General features: G+C 39.7%; 1 protein-coding gene across 2 annotated transcripts in view; it reads left to right on the forward strand.

The window, feature by feature from the left end:
- The window catches only part of FRMPD4 (FERM and PDZ domain containing 4), a 319,824-nt gene that overhangs the window by 248,011 nt on the left and 46,291 nt on the right, over positions 1-25,522 (forward strand). For both annotated transcript variants that reach the window (XM_014960410.1, XM_014960411.1), the window contains exons 3-4: positions 4,459-4,619; positions 6,765-6,867. In XM_014960410.1, coding sequence (XP_014815896.1) covers positions 4,459-4,619; positions 6,765-6,867 — 264 coding nt within the window. The remainder of the gene's footprint in view (positions 1-4,458; positions 4,620-6,764; positions 6,868-25,522) is intronic.

Raw genomic sequence — 25,522 nt, forward strand, 5'->3', positions numbered from 1 at the left:
TTTTTTTTTTTTTTTTTTGCTGTCGTAGCAGAATAGAGCTAAAGTTGTTCAGGTGCCTTTGTTACGTTATTTCCAAAATTATGTTTATCATAACTAGGGTCACTGGATTCATGCAGTAGTTTTCAGTTTCTTAGAAGAGTTAGACACCTACGCATTTTCCTGTGGAAACGCAAACTCCTGCATTCCAAATTTCAGCCTGCTGAGGACAGGCTTTGCTTAGCTGCCATAGACAAACCTCTCCGAATTAGCCCACTAATCCCTAACTGTCAGGGAATGACACGTCAAAATTGGAAGGCTGAAAAAGCATTCTGCTCGGATACTTTGCTTTTAATTATTAATATGCGTTATTAAATCAAGCTCTCGTTTTAATTACAGTCTTTGTTTAGATATTCCTTGGGTTATTCAGCATGTAATTTGGGTGAGGAAGGTTTCCGTAGAAAGTATTACCAAGTTAATAATTATGAAGCTAATGATCTGAAGATTCAAAGTGCCAGCTTCAAACCATACCTCTGACTTTCCCGAGCGTGAATTCAGGCATGCACTCCCCATAACACCCTGGGCAGCTGAATTGTGTTGGCAGGTGCTGGCTGCCTTGTTGCAGCTGGTCAGTGTTACCCGAGGCACTCTTCTTTCCTAATTTTCTTCCTCCTTCACTCACTGCAGGCCCCTTTGGGGATGAGTGCGCACACCAATTTTATGCCACCCTGCCATGCCTCTCTTTTGCTCCATGTGTTGGTGCATGCACGCTCAGATGCCTTCTCTCTCGTTTCCCCTGTTACCCTCTCTTTTGAGTAGAGTAGTTACCACAGAGAGCTTTTTGAGTGTAAGTACTTGGAGTTACACTTCTATGATTTTCCATAGCTGGTGGTTTATCTCTCGGAAGAGGCTGGTATATAAAACCTTTGTTCAAGAAATTCTCTAAGAATTACTCCCCTTAATGATGGCATCTGTCTCCAACTGCTCACAATAAGAGTACATCAGAGAAGAGAGCCTTTGTAAAGCAGAGACTCGTCTCAGTCATTGAAAATGGGAGGAAATAAGTGTCTCTCTGAAAGGCGATCTAAGGGCAGCTTGTGTTTGTGTATGTGGAAGAACAGTTCGTAGTTAAAATCCTATCCTTTTTCCTTTTCTTCCATTTTTCCTTCAGTAAAATAAATCCTTAGGTATAATCTAGGCACATCTAAGCCCCTTTTTTACTGTGTTTGAAGCAAATCGGAAGTTTGCAGTGTTGGAGTTACTCTGTTTTAAGTAATGCTCTGTGTAAGATTCCCCAAGGTAGCTCAAGGTTTTGAGTCCAAGTTGATTAGATTCTTGTTTAGAACTCTTAGCATAGTTATTCTTCAGGAGTCAGTATTTTCCATGAGATGGAAATCACATACCTCCAATTAATGCAAAATTCAAATTAGTCTTGAACTATGGTACTACAACTGGCATCTCAATAATGGACTAGCCACAGGAGGAAGCGGGTTTGTCAAAGTACATCACACAAAGCTTTGAGTATTCATCTAATCTCTTCTGGGATCATATTCATATATCTTGCTGCTCTCTTGATATACACTTCCAACATACCGAATGATACAAGAGTATCTGATGCAGCAAGCTGTGGAAGCGTGAGATGCGAGTCTTTTTAGTTGATGTATTTGAAGGTGGATAACCTTAAAAATCCATAAAACCTGCTGCGCCACTCAGAATCATGATGGACTGTTCTTCGCTGATCCTCCTGCTTAGGCTTTGAATAACTGATGCTGTGCTGCTGCAGATTCTCAGTACAAGCCGATGCGATGGCTGGAGCAAGGCATCCACTAGCAGAGCTGCTCTTTTGAACAAATCTCTATGTCTGTTCTTGGAATTTGTTATCTGAAGTGCAGCTCTGAGAGGGTTTTTTGGGGGGTTGTTTTGTGGGTTTTTTTTTCTTTGTGATTTAGTTTTCAAACCAGACTACACAAGTACTTGAAGAGAGAGGATGTACAATGGCAGGAAAGTAGTTCTCAAAGGCTCAAGCGGTATTTTCAAGTTGCTTGTAAATACGGCGTTTCCTCCTTGGAGACCACGTCAGCTTGTAGTGCCCCAATTACAAACATAGAAACAGCTATTAGGAAGAAATAATTAAATAGAACATTTTAACTTTGTGGGAAGTTTAGTAAGACTCTCACCTCAAATGGGTGACAAATGCAGAATTCTGTATTCTCTACCAAAGCAAAGTTCACCAGTTGATATAGATAGTTTTTGAAATACCAGTGACACCTCGGAAAGTGTCCCGTTTGAAAGATAAAATGTTTTAATATCTAGAAGGTCAAATCATAAATAAGCATTTATGGGGAGGAGAGTGGCTGGGAGGTCTTGAAGATAGATTTCATGAAGAGCTTGCATAAAATTCTCTGGATTTTCTATCAGTTCTTTTGAAAAAAATATAATAGAAAAACATCTAAAATTAATTGACAAAAACTGGAGGAACAGGAGGAGGAAGAGTATGAAGTATCAGACACGGTGCTCTACCTAGTAAAAGAAAAGATGGGTTTTTTACTGACTTCACAGGATGCAAATACTAGTCTCTCTCTCTCTCCCCTATTTTTATGAGGAAGTAGCTTCTGCTGCCTCTGATCATATGGATAAAAAGGCAGCATATTACTCTTAGGCAGACTGAATTTAGAGATAGGGATAGAGACTTTCTTTCAAGAAAAGCCCCAGAAAAACCCAGTCACAGGAATAAACTCCTGCTGAGAGTTTACTGAGATTTTGCTGCTCTTCTGTGTATCAGTAGTAGAAACAGACCATGGAGAGGATAGGAATTGATGTCATGCCCAGGGTGTACGTGATGGGGAAAGATCAGAGGAGTTTTTGCATGTCATTGATGCTGAAAACATGTCTCTGAATGATGCTTCTCTCTTTACGCACCACCTGTCTGGAGTTCTTCAGGGAATTGTATTTGAAGGTGGAAAAGGGATAGGAGGTGAGAGCAACAATTCTGGTCGCATGGGACATCCCCTAGCTCTCATATTATAACATGTTATATGTAAGATTACCAAGGATATAGGAAAATTACTTTCATTTCATATTGTTAATTATTTATGAGGAGACCAACTCTCAAACTGATGACACTGCCTGCTGCTGTTGAGATATCTGCCCCTCTGATGCCCTTTGCAGCATTCTTAGTTTGGGCACCTGGCCATTACCTTTCTCAGCACAGGAGCCTGTGCCCTCCCCACAGATGGGGTTGGGACTTGGCACCGTTTGTCTACTGCGTGTGTCCACTGAGAGCTGGAGTTAGTTCAGCACCTAAAGATTTACAGTCTCTTGAAGATAAAAAAAGAGTTAGCTCTTGGCCAGGCAGCTTTAAACAAATAGTGTCTGAGCTTTGTCAAGACTGCAATAACCTGATGCCATGAGCTGCAGTCTGTCTTTACGCTACACTGACCTGGCATTGCTTGTCTGTAGTGGTGACTAGGTTTCCTGAAGCACATGAGTTCCGTTAATGTCATTTGGAAGGGTATGACACTGGAGCGGTCTGTTTGTCTCATCGGCACTGGGAATTGGTAGCTGTGATTCAGTGGGGAGCTCCAGACATTAGGTGGGAACCACATAGTATGTTCCAGTTCAGTCTGCATACAGCTTCAGTCACATTTCAGTGCTTATTAATGTTAATCTAGAAGTCTTTATGCTTTTAAACCATGACCTCTTTCATGGATATGTGATGTTGGATAGCTTTCATCCTTTTTATTTTCCGCTTGAAAAATCAAGATCTTTCCCTCCAGCTGTGAGAATTTTTTCTTCTAGGTACAATAAGTAAGCTTCACCATAACACTGTAGCTGAAAGTAAAATATTTTAGTAATTCCTGATAAATATATATTCTTTTTCTTTTTCTTTTTCTTTTTTTTTTTTACTCTGGAACAATCTGGAGTGACTTCAGAGAGTTTACCCAAGTAGCAAATACAGAGCTGTTATCTGTGCATTAACTAGTCCATTTGAGAGGACTCGGCTCAGAAACCTGCCTAACATTTCAGAAAACCAAATTTAAATATGCATCCTTTCTTCTTGCAAAAGGCTGCCAGACTCTAATTGTTATGTTTTACGTTATGAGTAGGTCACGCTATTTTTTTTCCCCTTCCAAGAATGAAGGATTAAAAATTCAAGCACAGATGACAAAGATGAGCAAAGATGGCAATGTTGGGTTATTTTTCTTTCACATATGGGGTATGATTAAATGTATGCTGTCAAAGAGAGGCGTCTTTATAGGTTGATACTATTGGTTAGGATTTGAGACCTGTGAACAGCATTATTACTTTACGTATGAGAAATTCTAATAGAAAATTATTAAGCTGATGTTTTAGTTCCTATAGCAAGAACATTTCAGGTATTCATCTCATATCGTTGCAGAAATTGCTTGGCTCAAGTAGATACCACAAAATCATGTTTTAATGGTTTTTTTCCTTTTTCCATCTTTTATTTTTTTTTCACAGTCACATGACACAATCAGCCACATTTGAAGACCCTCGAATAGACAGCTGCCAAATAACCCCTCCAGCCCCTCGGAAAGTGGAAATGAGGAGGGATCCTGTGCTAGGATTTGGGTTTGTGGCTGGTAGTGAAAAGCCAGTTGTTGTACGCTCAGTAACACCAGGTATGTTTTCCCCACCTCACCCCAGAAGCAAACTCGGACTTAATCTGCTGAGGTGAAATGCAGTTACAAATTTGAGTACTGTTAAAATATTCAGGCAGACAAAGTAATCGCAAATACCAGGCAGGATTTTAAGCTGTGTATTACTCAGAAGTTTCCCTCCTTGCACTCATTTTCGAACGTTATGTAAATGTGTTAACAAAAAGCCAGTTTTAGGTTATTGCTCTGAGCCATTACTGTTGTTTGCCTGAAAAAATTTGACCCACTTCATTCAAGGAAAGAAGGTCTCCTCCCTGTTATGTTTATATTGGTTTGATGTCACCTTCATTGCCATTGAATCAGTGTTTTCAAGAGGTATGTTGAGTTGCAAGATTAAAACTTACATAATTTTCATTCTTTTATCATCAGCTTCCCAAGGTGAACTAGGTTTCTAACTATAATGATTGGTTCTAACTATAATGTTTGTTTTTGAAAAAGAGGATGCTATTGATGGCTTTTTTTTTTTTTTTTTTTTTTTAAAAAAAAAGTATACTTCTGTATAACTGTGCAAAAAGCCAGGTCAAAATAAATCCCTAAACATCTTACCTGGAGTGAAAATTAGTGAGTTTTGTGGTATTTTTGAACTTATGGGGGACCAGACCTGGGACTAATCAGTCTGCAGAATAGCAGGCTCCCATTCTCTCTGCTTAAAAGTTCACTTGTTACGTAAAACTGCCTTGGAGCCAAGGGCAGAGATTTGACTTTGCTCTTGTTCAATATGTTCTCCAGAACCCCCACAGAGAGCAGAGGAGAGGCAAAATCGACTTTGTGAAGTCCTGATGTCATTTACCCACGTGTGTGCATTGATTATATTTGTATTGCTTTCTGATGAAGCGAGCAGTGTAACTAATATTTCAACTAGATCCAGACAATTCTTTTCTCCCAAGTTAGCATTTTCAATATAGTTTTATGTTAAAAATGTTTGGAAAAGATGTTTGTTATATTCTGTTCCAAGTAAATAGGAGGAAAGATGAACTCAGGACAACATTCTCCTGCATGTGTTTGTTGATCCATTTATGCTGGAAGTGAAGTTTTCAATCCAAACAGAGGAAACAAACAGCATTAACTCAATTGTTAAATGAATTGGTTTTGATACTGTAACATTTTCTTTTAAGACTTTATTTTCATATTTTTAATATTATTGGGGGTTTTATGTATTGTCATTACAGAGTTAAAAGGCAGAAGACTAGAGAAGATAAATTTTTTCACTAGCAGTTGCAATGTCACACCCTCTTCTGGGCATGTAATTGTGCTGAGAAGCAAAATATTATGTGCAATTTATAAAGCATAAACTCAATATGAATTTCAGCAGTGTCAGAATGCAAAGCGCATAGACATGTACATGTCTGATTGTCTACTCAGACTAATGCTAAATATCTGTGTTGAACTGAAAGTGGCAATGCTTTTGGGTGTATGTAAAATTTGCGTTCACCAAGTGGTAGGAATCCAGAGGAAAAGAGACTCAGAGACTGGAGATATAGAAGCTTACTGTCTTCAGATTGAAGGAAATAGGTTTGTTTTGCCCAGGAATGAAAAGTCAGAGGAGAGACCTGTGAAATGACTCCCAAATACATTAAGTGATGTTTCACAGGAAAGAGGAATAAGATTCTCCAGTGTTACTTTGCCTGCGACAGGAAACAATGTGTTGCAACGAGGAAGATCTGGTATTAGACACTGGGGAAAAAAACTTCCTGATCTTAACAGCAGTTAAACAGGATCATCTATTTACAGGAAAAGTAGTCATCCTTAGGGTGGTCTTACAAGAGAGACATTGATCAGAGATAAGTAAGGTATGGTTGATCATACCTTAAAGGGTGAATTAGGTGACCTCTTATGGGTCCTTTGTGCCCTCCAGAAAATCTAGCCCTTATATTTAGGTGACTAGAAATGGGTTTGGAACTTAACTTGAAGAACTTCAGGAGAAGCTGTTAAGCCACTAGCTTTCAAGATTTCCTTGCTGAAGAAGTACTGGTAATGTCGCAAATAGTGTTAGTGTTAAACATGCTATTAGTTGAAGAAAAAACCACTCATAGTATGTGAACAACCCAATGTGTCCATGCATTTACAATGGTCTGCTAACCTGTGCTTTTTTTTTTCATCTGTTTCCAGGCGGCCCCTCTGAAGGAAAGCTTATACCAGGGGATCAGATCATAATGATTAATGATGAGCCAGTCAGCACTGCTCCAAGGGAGAGAGTCATCGACCTTGTCAGGTAGTTGATGTCCTGTCACTTAAACTATGAACCCAGTGGCTTACTGCCTGTGCAGTCATTTGATAATACAGCAGCTCTTACCTTCTCATGACTAAGAAAAGAGAAACTAATGTTACTTTAGTCATAATGAAGAATGGCAAAGTATTTTAGTATTAAAATGAAATGTCTTCTTAAATGTCCTCTGCGTAGCTCAAAAAATATAATAAGATATTGAAACAGCTCCAAAATACTTGGGTATCAAAAGAGGAATAGTATTCTCCTGTTATTCTTGCCATGGATTGTTGAAAAGAGAATTCCTGGAGCAAGGCAGCTCCAGTCACTCTTGCTCTATTGGTTTCTTTTTACATGAAGGAAGTTGAGTCAGGCCTGTCACATGTGAAGAGGAAAGAAGAAGTGATGGGGTGTTTTTTGAGAGTGGATAGGTACATATAAATGCGAATATGTTGGGAAGCTCAAAGAGCGTTTGGGTGGATTGCAGGTAGGTGAGTTTATGTGAAAAGATCACGCAGGGCTGTGTAAATAGGAGGCACAAAACAAGACAAAAAAGTGACTGTGGAGAGTGCAGGAAAGGACAAATGTCAATATTTGTAATGGGATGTAGAAAGAAAGAAAGGACAGGCACTGACAAATGCTCAGGATGTAGAAAGATGTGATGTTGTTCACATAAGTTTTGCATTTTGGGCAACAACAAATGTTAGTGCATTGCATAGAAAAATGACTAGTAATTAAAAAACTAAATATAAACCTGATTATTTTAAATACCAGTAGCCTGGTCACTGGACACCAGTTTTGTTTCTCTATTTTCCTTCTCATGGGTGTAAAGTCTGAACTGATGGGTCTAGCCAACTCCTAGGAGATACTCAGGTTTTATCTGTACAAGTGCCTCTCCTCAGAACTGGTAGCTGTCCGTGTTGTCAGTGTTACCCATTTAATTTTGAAGTCACATTTGCTTCCACAAGTCTGGGCAGCAGGTGCCATGATAGTTGTACTCTTACAGATCACAATTTGAGCAAATGGGTGCACATTTGCTGGCATTTCAGCTGTGAAGCAAAATTCTGAAAGAAGTACAGAAATGCTATAGAGATGCTAGAAACACTGATGCCTTTATCTGTGTTACGCGGGTTTCGACAAAACAAAATACATTTTCAGATTTAAAAGAAAAAAGTTAACTTGCAACTCAATTAACAGAAACACAGCACTTTAAGAAGGGACGTTGACACTCTTGGGTTTTTGTGGCAGAGACCCCATGAACTGCAAGAAGTGTCCTGTTCCAGTAAATTTCAATCCTATACTCTGTGTTGACCATCAGCATGAGCGTCACAAATGGGTCTTAAACTCATTTTTGATGTCTTTGTTTCTTCATAAATCAATAAAGCAGTCACTCATTCTTTCTCTGATTCTTTGATATGTAAGTAATCAGAATTAGGATCTCTATCTCGTTTCTCTGATGCCAGCAATATGTAGTAATAACAACAGGGAAAATAGATTGATTAGGCTTGAGACAAACTGAGTTTATTGTGTGGCTGATTCTCTGTCTGCTTTCAAATGAGGAAATGAATAAGAATGTCACCCTTCCCAATTATGTTGACTCCACAGGTAGTGTCTTAAATTAAGTGTTGTTCCATTCCAGGGAAAGCTTTTGGTAACACTTTTATTACACTGTAATTCTACTTCTGCTCTCAAAATCTGCCATTGAGATTTTGACAGAGACTCACTCTTTGATGAGACTCAGAGTGAAATGTATCGGGGTTGTATATTACAGCATTTGAAATGAAGAGCTTTCTTTTTGTGCCAGTGGGGACACCTGGAATGATTAGACACTGTCACTGAACAGTCCTGACACCATAGCAGAAGCAGTTCTTTACCACAAGGAAATAATGAATCCCTTCTGTATAATAGAAGGTTTTCATATGGGTTAGATGCATCTGCAGCTTTGAAAACACTTGCTTTCAGTTTTCAATGTGCATGGAAGCAATTCTGAAATCTTTTTTTCTTGCTGGTAGCAGTGTGTCTGTCGCCAGCAATGAGTGTGGTTTAGATGCATAGGTTAGGTAGTGGGCATAATCACAAAATCACAGAATTGAGATGGGGTTTCTGGAGGTCATCCAGTCTAACCTCTTGCTCAAAGCAAGCTAGTGTCAAAGTTATATGTGGCTGCTATACACTTGTCAAAACAAGTTTTTAATATCTCCAGTGATGAAGATTTTGCAACCACACTGTGCAGATATTTTTGTTATTAACCAATGGCTTTTCAAAGATGGAGAGCAGCTTTTATGAGACATGAGCCAACCCCCTCGGCAGCCTTAGGCGCGTCCCATCTAGGCCCATGGTTTTGTGAGTGTCCCTCTTACCTAAGCAATCCATAATTCAGTCTTTGTCTACCTCTGTTCCCTAAGTTTTGACATTAAGCTCAGGGACCAGGGTGGCAGACCTTGCCACTGAAGACCAAATCCAAGAAAGCATTGAGTACCTCAGCCTTTTCAGTGTTCTTCATCAGGTTTCCCACCCCATTTAGCAGCAAGCTTATACTTGGCTTTCACTGCTGATGTAGTTGTAGAGCCCCTTCTTGTTACCCTCTACATCCTGTACCAGTTTCAGTGCCAGCTGAGCTTTGCAAACTCCATCCCTGCCTGGCCAGGTAGGGCATTTCTGTTTCTCCTGGGTAACCTCTCTCCGTTTCCATCTCTGGTTGCCTTCCATTTTGCACTGTGTCTCAGTCAGGTGTTCCCTGTGAAGCCACACTGGTGTCCTGCTGTGCCTGCCTGCTTCCTCACAGATTGATGTAGACCATTCTGCAACTTGTAGGAGGCTCTCCATGAAGATCACCCAGCTCTACCAGGCTCTGGCCTTTCAGAGCTGCATCCCACAGGACCCTGCCCATCAGTGCCCTAGACAAGTTGAAGTCCGCTCTTTAGCTTTCACTTCCCTTCCTCAGGACCTTACACTGTACAATCTTGTGGTCACTGCAGTACATCTATGAAAAATTGATATTCCAACACCGTATTTTTTCTGTGATTGCATGGTCTCTTGCTGATTAGGTGTAACAAGGTGTATTTTATATTCATGGTGTGAAATTCTGTGGCTATTTTTATGCAGCTTTCCTTCTTTAAGTTATTTGGAAAGTCAAGGAACTATTTGTCTTTATAATTGCAGAGAGTGTAGAAAAAATTAATCTCCTTGAAAAATGCAGACATAAAGATCATAGTATGCCAAACAGAAAAATCCTAAACTGTAAAAAAAAAAAAAAAAAAGATGTATTTCATAACCAGATGAGCATCATGCTTTAACAAGCTTAGCAAGACTCAAAACTTCCAAGGAAAAGTATACAGAAATGTTAGATGTTAAGTCAACCTTGAATGGTAAACAAAGCTTTCAGTGTAATGCAATACTGAATTGTTTTCCAAGAAAACATTGTCAGGACATTTACTTACAAAAAGAGTTATGCTATTGAAAGAAAAGAAAAGAAAGTGGAGAAGAGAATTTCTGCTATGGTCTATCTTAAATCCATAAAACAAAACAAGTTCCAGAATTTCCACCAAGAAGGGTATCTGAAAAATGTCAATTAAACTTTTTTTTATTAGGAAAAAACATATAATGCTTGTATAATAAGCAATAAATTTACTTTATTTCTAAATTTTCCACAAAATAAGTTAGAGCAATTTTTTTTCCAGGTAATTTGTTTTTCTTCAGCCCTTTTCATATCATCTCACTCCAAATTCATTGTGTGCTTTTTACTCCTACAGGGCTAGAAATAGTTAGACCGATCTTTTAAAAATGTCCCTTTTGTGTAACAGTTTTACTACAGGAAAATGCAAGGATAAAGGGAGCACATAATACAAAAATTCTCACATTGTCTCCATTGCATATTAGCATTTTAATTATGTGTGTGCTTTCTAAACATTCATTATGAAAATAAGCTTCCTTAAGTAGAAAACTGTATTAAAGCCACCTCTGCTGACTCCAGGAGATACTGAGCAGGAACCTAGTGAAAGATTTTTGTTTATTTTTTAAGAATTGAAGGATAGTGTTGTATCCTAGGAGGTCTCAGGTCTGGAGATTATTGGGGATATTCATTATAAATACCCCCTGTAGGGTATTCTGTTCCGTCTAATTCTTTTGGCTCTGCTTTACTAGCAACATTTAATTAGTGTTCAAGTTGTACTTTGAAAGCCAAGGTTGAACAAATACGTCTGTTTGCAGACAAAATACATAAGGACTCATTATTTCTGGGTAATGTTCAATGGCTTTTGCCATTATGTTCTCCTGAGCTATTTTCAAGCACAAACCCAGAAGTCATGTTTATGGTTACCTTTACAAAGAGAGGTTACCTTTATGAACGTCACTTATGGCTGCAGTCTAGATGTTTTCCATTCAAGACAGAAAGTTATTGAGGTTGGAAACAGAGGAAGAAACAAACACGTTTTTTCTAAATGTGTGGTTACAGTCCAGGCAAGGAGCAAGTGAACAGAATACTAAAGAAAGATGTATTTGAAGAGCAGTTGATTCAAAATTTTAACAGGAGCTACTTATCTTCGTTTTCTTTTACTGCTGATACAGATTCTGTGACTTAAAGCTTTTCGCACATACTTAACAATAAGTACTTTGTGATAACATTAAAGTCATTGCACAATGGAGCGCTTTTTTGCATATTTGAAGGTGAGCAACAGTGCAAAACGAACATATTTTCAAAGGTGTATTTATGCACTGTATCAATTAATTGATTGTTCAGGGGGGCATATATTTCATTATCATTGGTTACTGTTAAATTTGTATCTTATCAAGAATCAGTTTAACCAACCAAACCTTATTTTAGAACACTTAAAGAAATATATCTAACAAATAATTTACCTTGTAATATGTTTACAGGTAATTTCTATAACATGAATGAATGACTTGATTATCTTAGATTGTACTGAGTATGCGTTAATCTGCAAGGATCCCAACATATGTAAAATGTCTTTTTATTTGGCAAGATATCTTACTGAAATTTTAAGTGACGCACACATGTACTTCTTACCCATAGAGCAAACTCTGAGTAGGGCATGGTAGTGGTATTTTGTTCATACTTAATTAAAATAATTACCTAGGCAGCCTGTGAGGAGAGAAGGATGCCTGAAGAGTGTGATCCGTCTGAGATATTTGTTTTGGAAATAACTACCCTGTTGCAGAAAGCTTTATTTATGCATTAACTAAAGAAGGAGCATGGAAAACTACCTTAGAATAGAAACCTGACTTCTAGGTTGCTAAATTAGGCTAAATTAGTCTGTTCCCTGAAACTGTAACAGCAGTAAATTAGTATTTGCCGTCCTGTGGAATTCCGCTAAAAGAATTTAATTGCAAAGCAAGAACTGAAAAAGGTGAAATTCATTAAGGGCTTTTCTTTCTTGTTGGCTCTATTTTCTATTTAAGAGAAATGACTCAAAAACCTTTCTGAAATAACTCTTGCTTTGGCAAGTTAATGTCATGGCAAGTTTTCTTCAAGAGGTTCTGGATGATTCTTTCAATTCTGCAATAGAATTTCTGTTTTAATTTTGTATTGCCATAAGAGTGGAGAGAAGGAGCCCTCCAGGATTTCAGTCTGCATGTTGCATTTTAAGTGCTAACATGAATTTAATCAATACTGACCCTTCTCACCGTCATCAAGGAGTGGATGAGGATTCTGTAGCTGCCATTTGACTCCGTGTGTGTCAGGAGACCAGTTTGCCTTCTCTGCATCATCATAGTCAAATGTAAGTGCAAAAGTGAGCCCAGTGGCAGTGCCTGTCATCATCATCTTCTCACAGCAGCTGAACATACCACTTTTCAAATGTAATTTCTATCTCTAAGTTTAGACTCCTTAGTATATTGGATCAAGCAATTTTGGTGGACTTAGTATTTAAGGACATTCTTTCTTCATCAATATCATAAAGAATCAGGCATATTAAGTTATTAGCGATGATACTGGTTAGTAACTGAGAACCTTGAAACCTGCTTTTCCTGAAGAACCAGTCATGTGGACCTTTTAATCTGAAGGTTCTCCATTATACTCCCAGTTTGGTATATAAATCCAGAGGCTATACCTATTTTGTGTCAGGCCTTGATCTATGAATTGCTAGTGTTTTGGGGTTTAGATACATAATGCTGAACAAAGGGACAGAATGTTGGACCAAATTATCTATAGGAGTTTTACAAGTGACATCTATGGAGATAAGCTTTCTGCCAGGGCATTCAATTAGCTACCTTTAATCAGCCGGTCCAAGCTGAGGCTACGAGAATTCAGTTCCTGTCTGTCTTGAGGGATGCTGTTAGATATATCTTCTACCTTTTGAGCTGCTTCTGCAACATAATACAGAGATAACTTAAGTAGTTTAAATCACCTGCAGCAATCCAACTGTGAAAGCACAGATTTAGTATTGTCTACTTTACCTTCTTTCTTGGGTGCTGTGATTATATGCTTCTGGTAGTTAAGCTAATATATTGCGAGCTGATTCAGATGTCTAGATTTTAATTATAAATCTGTAATATGGTTTCAGAAATGCTTGCCTGCCTTGTCAAAGGTCTGTTAGAGGAAAGCTGAGTTGAGTATAGAGATATTACTTGTTAAAATCCATACCACCTATGGAAATTGTTACCTTTTAAATCCATTGTGTCTATGAAAGCCTGCAGTCTCATGTCCTTGCTCTGTTGTTAGAAGAAAGTTGGCTGACGTGGTTTAGACAGGTTTGGGCTCAAGAATTCAAATGTTTGGAACACTGAGAACTTAATTTGTAAGTTTATTTCCATGTTCACCATAGTGAATGTTCCCTGGAGTTAGCAAGTCTAGAGTCTTTTTGAAATTCCAAGGCTTGATGTGTCATCTGGTTGAAGTGTTGTGTCATATTCTTACTCTGTCATCCTTTAGAAAGAGGAGTCAGCCGTGATGAATTTCAGGTCAGCTGTTCCGTAACAAATTGCTTTATGGTAACTGAATGCAAGGGTATGGACAGAGATGTGGAACAGCTGTGCCCAAAACACAAGCAACTGTACAAAATGCCTTCTTCAGGGGTGAACTAGCCAATGTTGCTCTCATTAGCATGTTCTGGCAATCAGGCTTACCGCTTCTCATACAACTAAATAGAAGTATTGGCTTGTCTGCATGGAGGATTTACTTTGAAGCCAGATGCACTGATGTGAATGTTTCAAAGTAGTTGTTTCCAAGTAAAGTCATACAAATGAACACCCACCTTTGAGTTTGATATGAATTAACCCTTCCACGTGATGGATTTCCTCTCTACTGCATGCCCTGCAATAGATGTTTTCCTTTGTGCTGTTACTGTAAACCCTGTACATCAAAGGATTACTTCCTGCTGGAATAGGTAGCAGGAGGTACCTACAAATCTCATGTCCTGTGTTTGGGGTGGGGAGGGTTAGAGAGGAGGTGTCAAGCTACAGAAATCTCATGATTTCTCTTTCCTGACCCTATTATCTGTCTCTTTTGGGTTGACATTTCCAAATTGTAAAAGATTATGTTGGACAGGCCAGCCCTCCACATCATGCTGTTGGTACTTGAATATTCTGTGGCTTGTGCAGATGCCTTGAGGACATCACTGCAGGACAGCTACACTTACACAAGACAAGCAATGTGATATGGAGTGGTTTAACGAGCAGAAAGCAGAAGACAGGGAGGAAGACAAGACAGAGACAGCTTCAGGATCTTGCTTGAGAAGTGCAGGTCTGTGCCGAACAGTTTCTGGGCTTGGAGAAGTGGTATGGGCTGACAGGAGAGGATTGTGCTGTGCATCTAGGGCTGCCAGCAAGGAGTGACTGTGAGGTATGAAGATGACAGAGATGCCTTCACCACGACATGCCTTTTGCCTCCCAGCAAAATAAAGCAAATACTGAAAGGCAGATGGCAGTATCAAGCAAAAGGCTTGTAGTTACTAGGAATTAAACCCAAATGCTGTATTTTGGTAGAAAGACAGCAAAGGTGGAGTCAGAAGCTGAGAGGCAAACATGAGATATTTATATGGTTTTGTAACTTAACCCTTGGGGTGCTGGGTCTGCTACAGGCACCTTGTATCAGGGAATAGCATAAATATTTTAATCTCCTTTTTTTAAGGAATGCTGTCCCAGAGGTGGCAGTTTTATATATGCACCGGTGCTCATAGAAAATGTAAAAGGTAATTTAAACTGTTGAGAGAGAAGGGTGAAAAGACTGTGACCAATTTGCAATGTCTTGTATAGTTTCATGAATTTGAAATACCTTTAGTCTTTAGCTGTTAGTTCTGTAGAAGCTCCTGGCAATTTGAAGGGTTTTGTGCATTTTACAAAAACTCATCTGTTTGTCAAATTGGAGAAAATAAAGCTAGCATAACGGTTAGTGTGGTGGCTCTGGAGGTCTTTTTTATAGCACAGTGAGAATGGAGATGGGGGAAAGCAAAAATGAATAGCTTTTAAAAAATCTTCAACCATGTAATTGAAAAATATGAATAAATGGAGGTCTTAAGCCCTTCTCCTTTGGGCTACTTAGTTACTGTGGGCAGCTGACATGTTGAGTGGTGGTATAATCCAGTGTTTGCAGTTAAGGGAGCACTTTTTTTTCCCTGTCAAGTTGGAAGCAGCACTCCCTGGAGTGTGACTGGAGAGAGTGACTGGAAAAGGGGTAAAACCCTACTCAGAGCAAAGTGTCATAGAAAGGTCTTGTTAGCTCATGGTCCATAGGTATAATGGTGTAATTTTAATGAATTGTGTAATGGAAAGCTGATTCAGGAGTTCCTGAAGATGGCAAGACTGTTCTCTGGCTCTTTGGTATGCTGATGTTGTGTCTTTCTGGCTTCCTAACTCTCAGAGTCAGTTTTAGTATCATAATCCTATTTACTTCCCCGACTACATTTAGTCTATTGAGTACAATAAAATGAAGAGTGAAGCCTCCTGAAGCTGTATATGCCCATAAGGTGGCTGTCCCTCATAACATTATGGTCCAGTTACCATGGCTATATCTAAGCTTCCATTGCATATTCCTGCTCTGACAGTAATGTTGCCTTTCAGTCACCCAAAGGCATGGAGAGGTGACAGTGCTTGACACCGGTGACTTGTAGTTGGTCTATGGAGCTGGAAAATCACAAAATAGTAGAGATGACAAGTACCTGGCTGAACACTAGTTTGATAAAACTCTCTCAATCCAAACTTCTTTTTGATTCAGAGATGTCTAGACTTAACTGTACTGTAAGAAAATTGAATTTGGCTCTCAGTGCTGTTGACTTTAAATTTTTATGACTCTTTTCATGTTGGCAAGGCCTAATTTTATTTTTTTTTGGAAGCTTTTTCAAAAGTATTGAGGAATAAGATCAAAAGGCTTAAGATTGTCATTAGCAAGTCCTTTCTCTTTTCTGCTTCTCTCCAGTAAGAATAATTTTGTGACTCAGAGTCTCTCTTAGCAGTTGATAGTATAATGTAATTTGAATAGAAATGTTTTAGGGACTTCTGTGTTGATTGATAGATGAAAAAACTTAGAACACAGAATTAGATCATATTTTTAATTTAGCAATAGTACAGCCAACAAGAACTCCCAAAATCACCAAGAGATTGAGCGTCTCCAGCTAACTTCATCTGATATGCCCAACCAGAAGGTTAGTTAAAGGGAAGGAGAGAGGTTTTATATATTCTTACTCATTTGTCTCCAAAGCGAGATTCTTCAGTTGAATATTACCCCTGATTGGGATGACTCTGGGTCACAGTGGAAGGTCAAAGAACAAAACCAGTTTCTTATTAAACAAAGGATCTGAGACAAAAACTAGTAGAAAATAGAAATGGCTAAAAATAAATTCGCCTTTAAAAAGTATTGAATGCTTCAAAAGGCAGCTTAACGCGGTAGGGTTTTGTGGGATTTATTAGTCAGCTCTTCCTGATTGATTTTTGATGTGACAGTTGATCATCTGTAATTTATTAGAAGCAACACATGAAAAAAAGTGTAAGAGAAGCATTTTAGCTTCTGCTTTAGCTTTTTTTTAGGCTTTTTTCTGAAAGATACCATTCTCTATTTGATTTTTTGCTTGACTTGAAACATCTTAGTCTTTGCAGAGCTCCTGGAAGCAACAACAGTAATAGGGGAAAGATGAATCATGTACATTTCACAGCAGGTAACTTCCAAAGGATGTTGGTCTTAGTCTTACTTTGTCTTCATCTGAGAAACCAAGACAAACTGGTTCTGAGAAAGCAAGAAGTAAAAAAATAGCAAAATAGAGACAGCAAATACCGAAACAGAGACTGCAGAGATAAACCCAGATTTCCATCACCCTGTGCTACCCCAAAGGCATATTTTCACATAGTATGTGCTGAAATGTTAATTGTTCTATTAGCTTCTGTTCCTCTTCATGCAGAGTAAAGCTTAATGTATTTCACTTATTGCACAAGGGAAAATCCCTGCAGTCCACTGTCTATATTATTAAATAAAGTAATTCAGCATGGTTGGAGGTTTAGTTAAAACCAAATTTGTTCAGCTTATGAATCAAACAAGACTGCAGGAGAGGTAAAGGTCCTGTCATCTTATATCATAGAACGTACCTATTTTATGATGGTCACTTCAGCTTTTCAGCAGGCCTGTTACTCTGAAAGCAATACACAAAAAAGCAGTTCTTCTAGAGAAGAAAATTGGTTGCTATAGCAGTTTAAAATCCTTGAGGTCATCTGTATTTCATAAAAACTGTAGGAGCCATGAGGTTTAATCGTTGCACTGAAATCTTTGTTCCATACATTTTCTTTCTGCTCAATATTCTTTTCTATGCGTCATTAGTGTGCCTGAAACTTATAAGGAAAATGTCATCTGCCTGAGAGTTTATCAAGAATAATAGCAACAACTCTCAATTTTAGAAGACAGCAAAAATTAAAACTGTTCATTAATTGAGTTTGCAGTCCAGTTTCTTTCTAATTCTTTATCTTGTGTCATTCTCCTTATGGCTCCATTTTACATGGAAATTATACTTTTGTGACTAGACATACGCTTTTGTTCTGCATTTTATCTGAAATTCTGTTTGTGTTCAAAGCCTTTAATTAAATATTAGAACAAATGTGTTAGTAAAGATACCGCTTTTTTTGCTCCTTAAAAAGTATTGGAACAATTTCTTAGTGTTCTACACCAATTATAGTCATGTTATGGTGTCCAGCAGGCTTGTTGAGTTCATTAATAATTCATACAAACTGCCATGGTTTTAAGGAAGGAACTATACCACATATTGACATATGGGAGGGAAAGAAAACTCAACACACTCTTTTGCAACCATGTTTTTTGTTAGAGAAAGAGGAGGTAGTATTATTTATGCTCTGAGGTACATAGACTGAGGATGCACTTTGCTAATGTAAGTCTTAGGGCTGTGTATTGGACATGCATGCAGTATGTCTTCTGCATAGTATGTCTTCTGCATATGTATGTATGCATTTGCATATGTTTGTATGTATGTGCAGAGAGAGAGAGGAATGTGATTCATAAAGCTTTATTATCATGGATTTGGGATGTGTGCGTTACTTAGAAACGAGAACCTGAGATTCTGCAGCTCATTTAAACTAAAACCTTATCATGATGTTATATATAGTTTCTACAGCCGATATGTTACAAGGAGAGTTGTATTAAAGAATTTTAAAATATTTATTTGAAATATTTCCCGTATCTCTACCTTAAAGTGATAAATAAAAAGCACCAATTCTCACAAGTCATTGTGATTCTCTTCAATGTTAGAAACTTATGTCTTATTTCCATTTTACTAGGAAAATGCATGTTAAAATAGAGAATATGTGAACACAGGGTTTTTAAATAGCCCTTATCATATTATGAGTATTAGGGGGAGGGGGGGTTATAATATTAGTGTTCATAACATGTTAGGTATGGATTTATGAATATATGCTGCATAGATTTTTCTAAAGATACCTAATACAGTTAATCCCTTTGGGGATTGCCTCACCCACAAGAGAGGCTGTGGGTGTCATGAGACTTTTTTAAGTCAGGCAGCAACAGCTGGAGCTACAGCTCCTGTGAGATGCTGAGGAGTTCAGGAGGGGAGAGCAGGAGGTCACTGTGATCCAAGGCAAAGCTGGTACTTCAGGCTGACAAACTAAGTATGTCAGTATTTTATAATAGAATCTTAGAATAGTTTGGGTTGGAAGAGACCTTTAAAGATCAGCTAGTCATACCTCCCTGCAATGAGCAGGGATATCTGCAACTAGATGAGGTTGCTCAGATCCCCATCCAACCTGACTTTGAATGTTTCCAGGCATGGGGCATCTACCACCTTTCTGGGCAACCTGTGCCAGTGTTTCACCACCCTCAGTGTAAAAAAATTTCTTCTTCTATCTAGTCTGAATCTTCCCTCTTTTAGTTTAAAAACCTTACCTTTTGTCCTATCACTACAAGCCCGGCTAAAAAGTTTGTCCTCATCTTTCTTATAAGCCCCTTCTAAGTATTGAAAGGCCACAATAAGGTCTCCCTGGAGGCTTCTCTGGGCTGAAAAACATCAACTCTCTCAGCCTGTCTTCATAGGAGAGGTGCTCCAGCGCTCTGATCATTTTCCTGGCCCTCTGCTGGACTCACTCCAACAGATCCATGTCCTTCCTGTGCTGAGGACTCCAAGGCTCGACACAGGACTCCAGGTGGGGTCTCCCCAAAGCAGAGTAAAGGGGCAGAATCACCACCCTCACATCCTGGCTATGGTTATTTTGATGCAGCCCAGGATGGCTTTCTGGGCTGCCAGCACATATTGTCGGCTCATGTCCATCTTTTCATTCACCAGTACCCCCAAGTCTGTCTCCTTAGGGCTGTTCGCAATCCCTTCATCCCCCAGCCTGTATTGATACCAGGGGTTGCCCCAAATCAGGTGCAGGACCCTGCACTTGGCCTTGTTGAACCTCATGAGGTTCACATGGGCCCACTTCGAGCTTGTACAGGTCTCTTTGGGTGATTCGCAGTCATGTCAACCAGCTTTGTGTCATCTGCAAATTTTCTGAGGATTCACTCAGTCCCACTGTCGTGTCACTGGTGAAGATATTAAACACTACTGGTCCCAGTACGGACCTCTGAGTAACACTACTCTGGACATTGGACTGTTGACCACTACCGTCTGGATGAGACCATCCAACCAATTCCTCATCCACCAAACAGTCTACCTGTCAAATCTGTATCTCCAATTTAGAGAGAAGGCTGTTGTGGGGGACTGTGTTAAAGACCTACAGAAGTCCAGACAGATGACATCCGTAGCTCTTCCCTTGTCCAGGACTTGCTCTCGATGAAGCCATGTTGCTTGTCTCGAATCACCTCTCTGTCCTCCATGTGCCTTACGTTGTTCCAGATGGAGCAAAAATACTGCTGAGGATACTTACCTGTCAAATCTGTATCTCCAATTTAGAGAGAAGGCTGTTGTGGGGGACTGTGTTAAAGACCTACAGAAGTCCAGACAGATGACATCCGTAGCTCTTCCCTTGTCCAGGACTTGCTCTCGATGAAGCCATGTTGCTTGTCTCGAATCACCTCTCTGTCCTCCATGTGCCTTACGTTGTTCCAGATGGAGCAAAAATACTGCTGAGGATACTGAACTGCCTTCGCTATTCTGAAGGAAAACTTTTCAGCTTTTTCTATCATGGTGCTGTCCACTGGGATGCAGCAGACTCTTGTACTTCCAGGAGTTTACTAGAGAAGAATTTTGGGGGCTCTATCATCAGAAAATTTCTGCTGGCGGGTTATGAAAGCCAGGTGTCCACCCACTGGGGCTGTGGACCAAATACCATGTCTTCCCTCTGATAGGGGCCATGTACTCATCTGCATCTCACTCCAGCCCATGGCACTATGCACTGAAAGAGCAGTGTTCAGCTCCCGAGCAGGGAGATACATGTCTTGGCCAAGAGAGTGGTGGAGCCCAGGACCTGCAAGATCACAGTTTCCAACCCCTGTGCTGAGAGGCGGCATGGGCAGGGTGCAGAGGGACCTTTGGGGAATGGGACTGTAAGACCATGGAAGAAATACCAACTGTGGGAAAGGAGAAGTGACTGAGAGATTGAGGGAGAAGGTTACATATAGGGCATGAAGGTTAACATACATGTTACCTTCCTCTCAGAGGCAGTCCTGCTATTGTGCATTATGGCTGAGGATGGCAGTCCTTCACGGTCCAGTCTTTGTTGTCTGACTTTCCAGCAAGCTGTTGATGATGCATAGCGTTTGGTAGAGCAGCCTCAAAGAAATCCTGTGATGCCTGCCATCTTGTATTTAACTGTGTAGCACGGCATTGCAGTAACCTCACACTGAGTCTTCCACCTCTACCTGATGGCACCACTGCCACATGACAATAGCTGGCCAAATTCCAGAAGTTCAGAAATTCTGGGAAAGGAGCTTTGAAAGTCACATGCTGATGTTGCAAGGCAGGTGCTATTTCCCAGCGCAGTGTGTTGAATATGGCTTCTGGTAGTAAAAGCTTTGCTCCAGAAGACGCTTGGCCAAGGTGAAGCCTAGGGTGGATGTGCCTGTTGCTTGGAGCAAGTGAATTAAAGCCATTATTGTAGGCATGCCTGCCTTGATCCCCGTGGCTTGCAGAACTGAATCTCAGCCTAGGGTGAAACTACCAGAGGCTGTTAACAGGCAGCATTTCGTGCATCAGCTTGCCATTGCATTAAATAATTCATTGAATCTGACCTTTCAGAGCAGTACATTGTAGGTAACAGAATGAATATAAAAAGGATATAAAAAGGAAACGAATATCAAGTGGGAGTAGGGAGGCAATATAAACTTTATACATAACCATAGAAGGTCTGCAGTGCTGTCCGTTCCTGAAAGTGTGCCAGCAATTGGACGTGGTTTGGGAAGAGAATCACCAGAGAGGTGATTCTGCCACTTTACTCTGTTCTGGTGAGACCTCACCTGGAGTACTCTGTACAGGTCTGGAGCCCTCAATATAGGAAGGAGGTGGACCTGGTAGAGCGGGTCCAGAGGAGGCCACGAAAATGATCAGGGAGTTGGAGCCCCTCTGCTACGAGGACAGGTTGAGGGAGCTGGGGTTGTTCAGCCTGGAGAAAAGGAGGCTCCAGGGAGACCTAATAGCGGCCTTCCAGTACCTGAAGGGGGCCTACAGGAAGGCAGGGGAAAGTCTGTTTACAAAGGCCTGTAGTGATAGGATGAGGAGCAATGCCTTTAAGCTGGAGAAGAGCAGATTTAGATTGGAGATTAGGGAAAAGTTCTTTACTGTGAGGGGAGTGGAGCACTGGAACAGGTTGCCCAGGGAGGTGGTTGAGGCCCCTTCCCTGGAGATATTCAAGGTGAGGCTCGACGAGGCCCTGGGCAACCTGGTCTAGTTGGGGGTGTCCCTGCTGACTGCGGGAAGGTTGAACTAGATGACCTTTGGAGGTTTCTTCCAACCCAGACCATTCTGTGATTCTAAGAGCAGCAAAAGTGAGCCAGAAGTTGGCCCTTTTACGAGACACACAAGAAGCTCAGCCTAGTTAGGTTATTGCAGGAGAGATCAAGATGACTGTACCTAAATGTGGACACCTGAACAAGGAAGAACTTGGATAGCAGGCACCTCTTCAGCTTGGTAGAAAAGTACAGTTCAGCCCTAAGCAACTGCAGCTAGTGACAACCAGAGAGATGCGAGAGAAAGCACTGTGCTCATTTTCTGTCATTTTAAGTCTTTAAATGAGAATCTTGTATCTGTTTGGAAAGATGTGCTGCAGCTCAAGCAGAAGTTAAGGCCTTCACAAAACATCTACCAACGGCTGATAGTTTGTGTTTTGCAGGAAGTCAGCTGTAAGTTTTATGTTGTTCTTAGGATCTTCGAATGCATGAGAGTAATGACTGCCCTGTCTCATACCTGAATTCTAACTATAGGCAGCTCAAAAAGCTGTGCTCAGTCCCTGTGGGATTATCAGCCTTTACTGGGAAGGTGTGAAAGAAAGTAGCCCTATCTTATAGCAGTAACTTTCTGCTCTTGGGCCAGGGGACTCTTTGTCAGGGAATGCAGGGATAGGACAAAAGGTAACCGTTTTAAACTGAAAGAGGGGAGATTTCGATTAGATACTAGAAAGAAATTCTTTGCTGTGAAGGTGGTGAGACACTGGAACAGGTTGCCCAGAGAAGTTGTGGATGCCCCATCCCTGGAAGTGTTCAAGGCCAGGCTGGATGGGACTTTGAGCAACCTGGTCTAGTGGGAGATGTCCCTGGCCTTGGCAGGGGGGTTGCAACTCGATGATCTTTAAGGTCCCTTCCAACTCTAACCATTCTGATTCTATGATTCTTGCTCACCATCACCCGTGCCCGTTCTGTCACCATCACCAATCATCATGCAGAGTGTCTTTCAAAGGCCTGCGCACAGCTGCATGTGTTCTCCTGCCTTGCAGCCTCACCCAATACTGATGTTATGCAGGACATGACTTTTTTGGTTTGGTTTTTTTTTTTGGTGTGTGTTATTTCACTGGAACTAGTGAGCTGTTTTTTGAGTGGAAGTCACTCAAGCAGTTACTTTTCTGGTGCCCAGTGCTACACATAACAGAGTTTACAATGTGTTTCCTTCATCTTTTAGTACTAATTCATTTTCTTCACTGAATGCTCGGAAAAATTCTGTTTTGGCAGTTATAGCTCTGAATGTCAGAAACAGTAGGAAGAAATAATAATTTGGTTTTGTTGTAGTGTGGTGAAGATTATGGCATAGGTGCCTTAATCTGATAGGATTTACTGATCTAAGATCTTAGTTTTTATTCAAGCATCAGTTTACTTACATTAGGGATTAATTACTCCTAATGCCTTGATTAGAAATATGACATTTTACCAAAGGGCAGCGTGCAGTAGCTACTTTGAATAGCTACTTTACTGCACATTTTAAAAAAGGTATTCATATGTTACATTTCATATATTTCACAGAAAACATAGTCTATTGAGTAAATAGTAAACTTAAAAAAGCTCTTCCAATATGTGCTCGTATAAGTGTTTGATAGGTGCTTCTGAACAGTTAAATTGTCTCAAGCAAAAAATATTGGGATTTTGAATTGTCTGCTGTCTTCATAGTACTCTCTTGGTGATAGATTACCAGTGTCTCCATGAGAATTTTTCCTTCAGATGCTGCTTCAGAATAATTGCGGTGCTTTTGCATATATGTCATTAACAATGAAGGGGGAAAAGAAGCTTTTGTCAAGGCTGTTCATTTAGATATCTGATGTGTGAGGCAGGATAATATGAATTTTCTAGTAGAATACTGGTTGCTGTTTATGGTGCACCACTGATGCACTGTTTTGTTATTTGAAACAAGGTAATATCATTATAAACATGGATTTTTATCTCTAGCTTAATTTATAAAGACAAATGTCAGTGGCTCTTTGGTCAAAAATACATTTGTTGTGATAGCTCTTTAACAATACTGTTATTATTGTAAAAAGAGCAACAAAACGTAGCATTTTACAATTATCAAACATGACACAGTGGTACTGATAGTGCTGTTTTGCCCTATCGTGCCAGATCAATTAAAACTCCTGCCCATTAAACATTCAAGCACAAATAAAGTAATTCTACAGCTTTGTAAAAGAGTTCTTTTTTATTTACCTGAGGTAGATAATGGATTTGATTTTGCAGGCACAGAGAATAATTCCCATTTTATTTTTTGTATAGGGACTACTCTGAGCATGATTAATATTCTGTAGGTTGAATCTATAAATTATGTGTCCATAACTAAATGGACATGCTAAAATATATGCTGTCTGCTTCTAGAAATACTCATCTTTTGCTTTCTGTGAAGAAGTGCCTGCTTGTTTAGCACTTTGTTAAGGGAAACATTTGACATAGATCTCTTAAAAGCAACAGGAAAGGTGTTGCCTTGCTACCTGTGCTAATTTTTCTTGGGAGCTATGGAGCAACGTTCATCCTCCAGCAAAATAGGTCTGGTCCAAAGTCTGCTGAAGATGGTGGAAATCATTTGATAGATTTCATGGGGATTTGTATCAGGCTGTTTATGGATTACCCCATAGATTACTTGTAGTGGCTCTACTTGTAGCCTGCCAATTTATTTAAGATATAGCTACTAAATGGTGGAATAATACACTTTTAAAAAGCATTTACCTATTTGATCTAGGGTAATTCAAGGAGTGGTTTTGTGACATGCCATTCCCAGTGGCTACCCATGACAGCTACTACAGATCCCTTTCCCATCACTCTTCCTAATTCTCTCCTTCCAATTTCCCATCACTCTGCCTTCTCTGAAGCTGGATGCCTACCAAGGGCTTCAAAAAACACAAAGACAAAATTAATTGTTTCAAGTAGGTCAAACACATTTTTAAGGTAATGCTATATATTGTAAAACAAAACCGTAGAGGAGCAAGACACTGGAGGAGTTTTTCATGTGTTAGGTTTTATGACTGTACAAATGACAATAAGTGACAGCTGTAAATAAAGGAAACATGTAGAGGTTTAAAATTTTTGTGCCTCAGTAGGATGGTCTATGCACTGGCTTTACTACCATTTTTTCCCTGCATCATCCTCTCTTTGTACCAATTTCACCTCAGCTTCTCTGAAAGATCAAAAATGCAAAAACAGAAGATGATACAAGTTTATCATAGCCAGCATCATGGTTTTTAATTCATGTAAACTTTGATGCACCATTATTAAATGCGTGAATTCGACAGCTCTGAGATAAAGTTTCTCATTTAAATCAGTTCATCTTCTTTTTCCTGAGGCTGTTTTACT

The sequence above is a fragment of the Calidris pugnax genome, unplaced genomic scaffold, assembly GCF_001431845.1.
Source record: "Calidris pugnax isolate Ruff unplaced genomic scaffold, ASM143184v1 scaffold188, whole genome shotgun sequence".
NCBI lineage: Eukaryota > Metazoa > Chordata > Aves > Charadriiformes > Scolopacidae > Calidris > Calidris pugnax.